The sequence below is a fragment of the Mesoplodon densirostris genome, chromosome 9, assembly GCF_025265405.1.
Source record: "Mesoplodon densirostris isolate mMesDen1 chromosome 9, mMesDen1 primary haplotype, whole genome shotgun sequence".
Classification (NCBI taxonomy): Eukaryota; Metazoa; Chordata; class Mammalia; order Artiodactyla; family Ziphiidae; genus Mesoplodon; species Mesoplodon densirostris.
The window spans coordinates 66,867,923-66,878,172 of NC_082669.1; the positions used below are offsets into that span (position 1 = coordinate 66,867,923).

The 10,250-nt window shown below is 44.6% G+C and overlaps 1 protein-coding gene across 1 annotated transcript; it reads left to right on the forward strand.

Moving 5' to 3' along the window:
* The first annotated feature begins 1,648 nt into the window (after positions 1–1,648).
* On the forward strand, positions 1,649–2,038 carry PRR15 (proline rich 15). The gene has a single exon (XM_060108955.1). It carries the CDS (start codon positions 1,649–1,651, stop codon positions 2,036–2,038), a length of 390 nt encoding a protein of 129 aa, XP_059964938.1.
* The last annotated feature ends 8,212 nt before the right edge of the window (positions 2,039–10,250 follow it).

A 10,250-nucleotide genomic window follows, 5' to 3' on the forward strand; every position in this document is an offset into this window, starting at 1 on the left:
ACCACCACCACCAGTGAATACGTTGGGGGTGTTTTTCCGATCTATAAAGCGGAGGCGGAATGGATGTTTGCAAACCCAACTGCAAACTGTGCCTGAGGGTGTGGGTGCCTTCTGTAAGGAAAGAACTTTGGCCGTTTTTTCTTCTATTGTTTTCAAGTCGCAGCCCAAGTGTGCCCTCGGGGCGTCCTGGGGAGGAGCTGGTGCCAAGGACTCCTTGCTCAGGGGAGGCCGCTGCGGCCGCCGGCGTAGGCCCTCCGGCTCTCTCCCCCCGGTTGGGGGAGGAGAACCTCCAAACCACAGACACCGGCGAAGTTTCGCTCTCCAGCGCGGGCGAATCCCAGCAGCGCCGGGCGCGTGGGATGGGAAGGAGCCCAGCGGAAACCTGGAAATGAGCCGCGGCGCCAGCGAATCCTGCTCGTTCGTGGAGCTAGTGCCGCGTAGACCCAGCACAGAAAATGAGCAGAGGAGCCTCGCTTCCGATATTCGCACCTTAAGTGCTAACAAACAGCCTTTTCGCTCCGCAGTGCTATTTTAAAAGCTGGGAAGAGGCAAATTGGAGTTCCTGGTTGTGCGCTCGCTCCTTTGGAGGAGGGAATTGCGCAAGGAAAAGAACAGAAGCCTTTAATTTGTAACTTAAAATCCCATGAGTTGAGTTGCCTAGTACAAACAGACGCGGTGCATATTTTAATACAGAACTAAGGGAAGGGGACTTGGGCTCATCTCAACCGCAGGCAGCGGGTGGCTTCAAAGAGACGCAAGATTGGTCTCTGGGGAATAAAAGGAAGCGTTAGGATGGCGGTTTTCAAGGAAAGTTAGGTCTAGACACGCTTCTCTGAAAGTCATCAGGCAGAAGTTTTGTCGAAAGCAGAATTTAAAAGAAACAAACACCATGAGCTTGTCCCTCGCTCTTACTGGCCTGTAAATCCGCCCCCCACGCCCCGCCCCGCCCCGCCCCCGAAGAATCACATCAAAAAGGATCCCGGGACAGAAGTCTAGGGAGCAAAAACCTTTGAGGGAAATTTCGGAACTGTTTGACAGGGATCTAACGTTCATGGCTCACCTATAGCGGGGGTGCGCTTGCTTCCGGGCGCCCTCCTCGCAGGTGCCCTTCTGGACCCGGTGGGTCACCTTTGGGCTTCGTCTACAAACGGGCAGAGTGACAGGACAGGCCATTTTCCCTCTGGGGCATGGTAAATCCAGAAGCCCCGGCACCCACCCCTGGGTGGCCCTCGCGCGCGGACCACTGCGCCATCCTGGAAGCCAGACTAAGGCTGAGGCCAGGGAGTGCCAAGACTCAGTCTCGAGACCAGAGGGTGGCGCCCCGGAGGCCCTTCGTCCGCCTGCGCCCGGCGGGGGGGGGGGGCGGTGGTGCCCTCTGAGGCCCGCGCGGCTGCGGACCCTCGGACCCCAGCCGCTCCGGTGCCAGCCGGAGCCAAGAGGAGGAAGTGGGATTGAGGGGCACGTGACTTCGACAAACCCAATAACCAAGTTTTGTTTTCCTCCCCAGCACAAGCCTCTGCTTCGGTGGCTCCCAGCCCACAGCCCGCTTGCGAGAAGCCGGGGCAGGGCCGAGGTGGACGAGAGAGGCGCCGCTGTCGCTGAGGCCCTTCCCCGCTCGCCGCGCCCCCCGCCACTTGGCCCGCTGGCCATGGCCGACGGCGGCGGCACCGGCAGCTCGGGCTCCTGGTGGAGTTCGCTAAAGAACAGCAGGAAGAAAAGCAAGGACGCCGCGGGGGGTGCGAAGCCTCCCGCCCAGCCTGACCCCGGGGAACCCGCGGCGCCCGCCCCGCCTGGCCCCGACTGGACTAGCAGTTCCCGGGAGAATCAGCATCCCAATCTCCTCGGGGGCGCCGGCGAGCCCCACAAGCCAGACAAGTTGGGCGGGGAGAAATCGGGCAACAGCCGCCGAAATTTGAAGATCTCGCGCTCGGGCCGCTTTAAGGAGAAGAGGAAAGCGCGCGCCACTCTGCTCCCCGAGGGAATCAGGTCCTCGGAAGAGGCGAGCTTCTCTGGTGACCCGCACGACGACAAGCAGTAGCCCGAGCGCTCCGGGACTCTCTTCGCACCACGCCTCCCCAACCCCCAGGTCTAAACCCGAGAATTCTGCCCCGCCCCTGTACTTGGAGTCTCATCCCACCAAATTCAGAATATTCGCACAAGGCCTCCAGATTTTATTTTCCTGGAAATGGACGTGACAGTTGAGTGTTCCGTATATCACGACTCAAGGATGCATTAAATATTTATTCGTGGTAAGAGAAGATACCGCAGAGGAAGTTGGCACAATTTTTTTCAAAAAACTTCAGTGGTCTCCTTTGCGTCGCCCGTGGGAGTGAGAAGGTTACTTTTGTAAGAGACCTTAGCTCAACTGGAATTGCGCAGCCCTCCACTGAGAACGGCGTGCTCTGATTCCGAACTTGCTATTGGAAAGCAAATCACAGTGCTATCTTTAATGCCTGAGAAATGCACTTTAGGAGTACTTCTGTAGACACACCTTAAGTGAAGGGATGGGAGAGAGCAGGAAGCATTCTTAAGTAGAAGCATTTTAAGTAAGGCAGGATTGCTTTTAATGTTGAACTGCAAAACTGTACTGCCTGTTTTAGCATGGACTATTAAAACTGTTGCACTGTAAGACTTAAGGTGACTTTTGTATTTTTTTTCCATTGCAAGACAATCTCATCATACTTAAAAGCAGGCATGCAAAATCCAGGGTGACAGAGTTAATCATTTGCCACATAACCTGACAGTTCCTCTTGAAAAGCTGCAGGGAGGAGAACATGTCTACAAACTACCAACACCCAGATAGGAACCAGCTAGCTGGATATCCCTATTTACAAACCAAATTCGAGGAAGAGAGCGAGAGGTACCAATTAATTATTCCTAAGTTTTCTTTCTTACTTCACTGCATCTTCATAGAGTAAGTCACAATGCTAATAATAATTCTTTCTGTATTAATTATTAAGCTGACTCACAATTGTCTAAAAACACTTATTCAGACAGGTGGACTGAACTCTCAGTTTGTCCAAAGCTGTCTTTTTTCCCACCCTCTTTGCTTCAAAAACTAATTTCTTTAGTCTGAAGTATGAATTTATCTAGGTGCAAGGCCTTAAAGATCTACCAACCTGTAGATTTTTAACAAAAATCTACCTGTTTGTTTTTGTTATGAACTTCAAGTAAAAGAGTAAATCAGTACTGAAATCACTTGCTTTCAGCAAATTACAAGAGAGTTATTGTAGTTGTTAAGATCCCCGGAACCCCTTCCCACCACAATTCAGTTCATTTATAACCATTTAGAAATGCATAGCGGGGAAATTATAATGATCAAAGTGTGTGTGTGTGTATATATATATATACACGCACATTGTATGTATATATATATAATATATATAATATATATTATATATAAATATATTAATATATTTAATATATTAATAACATATAGTTATAAAGCAGAAACTAACACACCATTGTAAAGCAATTATACTCCAATAAAGATGCTAAAGAAAATAACATACGTAATATATATAATATATATAAATATATAAAATTCTGATTTCACTGAGTTGGGGTTAAATCAGTGCATTCCTCCCACTGCATAATTAGGACTGCTTTAAAACTGTAATTACAAACCTCAACTGCCGATTGTGCATTGCACTCATATATATATAATATATAAACTATATATAATATATATAATAATTTATATATATAATATCTACATTATATATATAATTATTATATATATTATATATATATATAATGTGGATAATGACAGGCAAGAACTTGATTGGAGCTCCTGAATTTGTTATATATAGTTTTTGGTTTGAGATTAGTAATCTTAAGTAATTTAAGTAATCTTAAATTAGTAATTTGTAACAAAGCATGTTGATTGTCCAAAGAGATTTAACAAAGAAACTTGATGAAAATGGCTAAAATGGATTTAAATTAGTGAATCAAGCTTGGATACCAGCAAAATCATAGAGTTTACCATTTGATACATGCGCTTCCACATACTAAAGGCTTACTCCAAAGGAAATCGTTTACATGGGGATTATGAACACCTTAGTTTCTTAAAAGAGAGTTTGTGAGGGTTTTTTTTTTTAATCATTAAAAGTTTTTTTTGTTTTGTATTCAGAATTGGGAAATACGTGACTGAAGTCTCATCAGGGTGAGCTTTCTGGATGAGGAAGACTTCACATCAATTTTAAGTGGGTCTACCTACCATCTCTAGACTCTAATGAAGAAGAGGGAGTCGGGATCTTGGACTCAGAGAAGAGGTTCGTGCTAAGGGAGGGGACTGTGGGCCGACCAGCAGTGGGAGTGAATAGAGCAGACGCTGTCAGATCAGGCTTTGGAACACCTTCATAGTATTTTAATTTCTGTAGAAGGTAATCAAAATTAGAGCGGATAACTACCCAAAATACTTCTCCCCTCCCAGGAAGACCAAGAGATTAGATCTGTACCCATTTATAAAAGTAAGCCAGCCATTGCATACTTTTAAAATCTTACAGTAACTCTTTCATCCAGTTTTATTGTTTTAAAGAACTTTTTTTTTTCTTAAAAATTCCTCTAGATTCACAAAACTTTGGCATTTTCCTGGGTTCTGTGTCTAGTTTTGGATCCCATCCAAGTCTATAATTGCTGCAGATAATCAATAGCAGACATATAGCAGTGGAACGTATTAACATGACATCTTCCCCCACTGTTCTGAAAGAATTTAAAACCATGCTAATGGCAGTTATGACAATGAATGCAATGCACAACTGGCAGTTGAGGTTTGTAATTACCTAGTTTTAAAGCGGTCCTAATTATGCAGTGGGAGGAATGCACTGACTTAATCCCAACTCAGTGAAATCAGAAACCAAGAAAAATTGGTGGGATAAAAGGATCATGAGTAAGATGAGATAATTTGACAAAGTGTCTTGCTGGGATTTATGTGCTCTGCAGATGATTAATTACATTCCTATAACATATATACAGATTTTGAAAATGTTTAAACCTCAAGATATTGTATAGTAAATAAAAGGAAAATGTTGAATTAAATTTGGAGTTAATTAGGTTGGAGACTTTTGTTTTCTTAAAATCCCTTACAAATGAAATTTCACTCACAAATTTGGAAACGATTAAAGAAATTCTTATGCCATGCTTCCAAATTATGTGAAAAAGGGACAAAAATCTAGCAGCGTGTTTCCTCAATATTTTCATCACCATAATAATTATACGAACAGGGTGGTTTTTACCTCAGTGACTGTCCTTGCAGTCGGTGGCTGAGCAGTAACTCATATTACAGGTCACCTGAACGTCCCTTTGTGTTCGTGCTTCTGTTGTTCATCCCATTCTGATTTGCATTTCAAGAGCAGAGACTCTATTTTGTATACAGTTAGGACATTCTGCTTCATATAACACTGGGAAATATTTTTTTCTGCTTTGAAATGTAGTGCAAACTCAGAACGCTGATCTTGCCGAGTCCTTAGAAGGGAACTATAAACCTAATGAACAGTAGCATGGGCTGAAGCTTTGTCAGAAATAGTTCTTCTCATGGGATACACAGAAGAAAATTTGGGTGGCTTGAAATAAATAAATAATAAAAGTGGGCAGAAAGTGGGCACCTTTCAAATAAAAGGTGAACTGGAAAGGAATAAGGGGGGAAATAGGGCACTAATATCCAGTGATCACAAGGCACCTTTGATGAGAAAAAGAGATAGAGAATATTATTTTTCCTTAGTTGAGAAGTATCAGCCAGACTAGAAACAAACACTAAAAAAAGCTAGCATGATAGAGATGTAGGGGTAACTGATCTTTAAAAACTCTTATTTTATTTGCAGAGCATCTTATGATAATTACCCAGAAATGTAAGAGATTCTTTCTTGGGATAAGCATGAGTTTATCTCCATGGCAAGTAGAGGGTGGGACCAGAGATATTTTATACCCTTGGGTGTCAACATAACCAGTACCTTAGGCTAGAAACAAGTGTGCAGCCCAGGGTACACTGTCACTGACAAGCTGGCTGTCCCATCACAGCTTTGTTCTTCTCACCTGTTTCCTGTACCCTCGGCCCCATTCTCACCTCGCCTCTGAGAGATCGCATGTGCGTCCCCATCAGGCTCAGAGATGTGGAAGAGGGGCCGCCCGGAGGGAGGCACAGGGCCCTTCCCCAGCCTCCTGCAGGCACAGTGTATTAACAACCACTTTGTCAAAAGATGGCCCCGTACATCTGGAACATGGGATGAATAGCATTCGTGGCGAGAGAAGATTATCATTAAGAAGATAAATTGTAAGGAAACCACACAGGTCTTGCCCTGGCAGAGGACAGTTGACCACTGTATAGAAATGGTAGTAGCTAAAGATCACGGTAAATAAAACTGACAGAGGATATCAGCGATCCTTCCAGGTATTCAAAACAAGGAATTCAGCCCTTCTTCCAAACCAAATTGTGCTGCGGATGACAAAGAGATGGATGCGTAACTGTCATGTCAGAGTTGTTGACATAACCTCGTGCAATAAAAAGATGGAGTATCTTTATCTCTGACATGTATAACAAGACTGTTTACCCACAAGACAAAAATTTCCAGCCCTTAAACTAGAAAGGTTCATGTTGAAGAAGATGAAGGTTCCTACCCCTGAAAGGAGATGCTGACTCACCTGCCGTTAAGTGGGGAATACGGAACCCATCTAGGACCTCCCTGTGCTTTTTCTGAAGGGATATTCCTTGAGTTACAAGTACCCTGGATTATTCATCTTTTTCTCGTGCCAGTCAACAAGCATATCCTACAAAGGTGGCAGCAAAGAGCTCCTGCAAAGTTTTCCAAGACACCCGGTCATAATTCTCTCTCTCCCTTGCTCTTAGATGAGTCTTAGATGATCTGGGTGTTGGTTTGCTCTTCTGTAAAATGATGGGATGGAGTCTATATTCCCACTTTAAAACTCTCTCTTAGGAATTTGCTGTTTTGAACAACGGGCTGTAAAAGCTAATTCATAGAGTGCTCATTGTTTACTATAAAACACAAAGGCACAAACTATCCAGTACTGATGGTCAGGTGGGAAGTTGGGAGGGAGGTAGAGAAGCATAAATTGCAATAAAGCTACCACATTATCATACGGTGCTGTCACCACACTGTCATCTGGCCCAGTAATCCCGGTAATTCTGCTGTATAGGAGCATGGAGCCTCATTATTCATGCTTAGAATCAAATTGCAGCAAGGCTATATAATTATATACATATTATTCAAAAAGTGTGCTTTCACAACTATAATCTCAGTTCCTCATAACTAGCCCTCAAGGGCCCCAAATCCTGCCAATCTACTTGATTCTGTACTCTTGTTTAAACTCATCTTTTTCCATTCTCATTGGTGTTGTCCTTGGTCAAGAATTCATCCCCTCGGGCCTCCCTGGTGGCGCAAGTGGTTGGGAGTCCGCCTGCCGATGCAGGGGATACGGGTTCGTGCCCCGGTCTGGGAGGATCCCATATGCCGTGGAGCGGCTTGGCCCGTGAGCCATGGCCGCTGAGCCTGCGCGTCCGGAGCCTGTGCTCCGCAACGGGGGAGGCCACAACAGTGAGAGGCCCGCATACCGCAAAAAAAAAAAAAAAAAAAAAAGAATTCATCCCCTCTAGGCCAGGGGCCTGGAAACAATCATTTTTTAACTCTCCTCTACACTGTCTTTAAAACTGTGAAGGATAAGGTCAAACTCCTTCACAAGGGCTGCTACCCCTATCCAGCCATTCCATATTACTGACAATTCCCAAGAGTACCTTGCCACGCCTGCAGGCTTCTGTCTGTCCTGTTGCCCCTGCTTGGAATATTCTTTCTCCACTACCTGCCTGGCAAAGTCTCAATCAACCGCTAAGATTCAAGAGTCTCTTCCCACGCGACTGTCATGGTCCTCCTTCACTCTGTTGGGAAACACCTATGCATAGTACATTCAAGCGCGTGTTACCACTCCCACTGACCATATTATATGCATGTGATCACATGCCTCACTGCCCTTTTAGTCGAGTTGCTCAGGGAAATTCCAAGGGCAATGTTCATTCTTCATGCCCCTTCATGAACTCCTGGCTAATCTACAAGGGCATGGGCCTTCCATGCTGTACTTGCATGTAATTCTTGGTAGGGCCACAATATTTCTCCTCTAGGAAAGCAGGCTGTGTCTGGCTGATAGAAAAATTTAAGAGGTTTGTGAATCAGTCAGAGCCTGATCAGGAGAGACAAACCACACAGTAATTTGAACAGGGAGCATTTACTATACAGAACTATTACCCGTGATACAGATTGCAGTGAGAAGGGATTGCCTGGTAAGAAGTAACGGGAGGGGCTTCCCTGGTGGCGCAGTGGTTGAGAATCTGCCTGCTAATGCAGGGGACACGGGTTCGAGCCCCGGTCTGGGAGGATCCCACATGCCACGGAGCAACTGGGCCCGTGAGCCACAACTACTGAGCCTGCGTGTCTGGAGCCTGTGCTCCGCAACAAGAGAGGCCACGATAGTGAGAGGCCCGCACACCGCGATGAAGAGTGGCCCCCGCTTGCCACAACTAGAGAAAGCCCTCGCACAGAAACGAAGACCCAACACAGCAAAAATAAATAAATAAAGTAATAAACTCCTACCCCCAACATCTTAAAAAAAAAAGAAGTAACAGGAACCCAAAAGAACGCAGTAATAATATAAGGTTCAACTACGACCCCGGAGCTGAGATTAAGCAGTCAAAGGAGATCCCCTCTTTGCTCCAAACCCCTGCACCTTGTTGGAAAGGGCACGGCTAAGACACACTTGTAGGCAGAGAAATCACACCAGTGAAGCTTGTTTGGAAATCTACCTACCAGAACTGGTTTTTGTGTGCCAGTGGGCACTAAAGCACTAATCACTAAATTCTTTGAACAGCATGGGTAAAAATACAGGAAATATCGCTGTGTTAGTACAGTATGGGAGGAAACTGGTGTTTCTGTAGGCTGGGCTACATTCATTTCAAGAGGGCAATTGCTTGTCTATAAAGTGCCTGTGAGAGTGAGAAAAGGGGGCTACTTCCTCTGGGTGAGCTTCAGTGCCCCCCGCCAACACTCCCGTAGCAGGCACCCTTGTCCAGTAAACAACCTACACAGCCTTATACAGCAGCTGGGAGTCCATGAATAGATGGAACTATGCCCTGAAGGTGATGGGCTTTGGTAAAGGACAGACTGGCCTGCCTGAAAGGAAGCCCAGGCTCTAGACCCATTTTTCTAACTGGTAGTTGTGTGGTCTCAGGCGAACCACTTAACTGCTCTGGGCTTTCATTTTCTCACCTGTAAAACAAGAAGTTCAGACACTTCAACTTCAAAAATTCTGTTATTATAGTGTCTATTAAGAGAAGCAGTGTTTACCTTTATATTCAGATCAGACCAGATCTCCAATTACATGCAATAAATTTTACAGTAGGATTGTGGTCAACATCATGTCCCTCACCATTGACATGATATTTTTCTGGGCTATGCTCAGATCTACCAATACCAGCTCTTCCAGCTAACTTGAAATTTCCTCCTTTGCATATATATTATTTTTATATATTATAAATACATATATTGTAAATAGCCATACAACACCTACTCTTCCACTAAGTTTTAACTGTAACATTAGTTGCTTCGCTAAGAGCCTCCAAGATAGAGTTAGATGCCCTCGTCTGTGTCCCTGCAGTGGACACACAGACTCCTGCCGCAGCCCATCCCACGAACAGTATTGTTACTGTCTCTACCACCAGATGGTAAACTCTTAAAGGGGAGGGACTCTAATTTATGCTGGCTCTGCTGTGGCCAGTGCAGCGCCTAGCACGTAGTACTCATTAAATATTTGTTGAGCGAATGAGGACTTAAATTTCTTGCAGGAGAAGTGAAGTAATATAGTAGTTAAGACAGAGGGTTCTAAAGTCAGATGAGTTAGATTTAAATCCTGGCTTTTCCATTTACTGTCTGTGAACCTATTTGAGTTATACAACCTGCCATGCTTTAATTTTTGTTGCTGTTATTTGTTAGTTTTGTTTTGTTTGTGGTTTTTTTTGGTCCCGATATGGAGATATAATTGACATATAACATTGTATTAGTTTAAGGTGGACAACATAATGGTTGGATAGATTTATATATTGTGAAACAGTTACCAGTAACTTTAGTTAACATCCACCATCACACATAGTTCAGTTTTTTTTCGTGTGATGAGAACTTGTAAGATCTACTCTCTTAGCAACTTCCAAATATACAATGTGATATTGTTAACTGCAGTCACCATGCTGTACA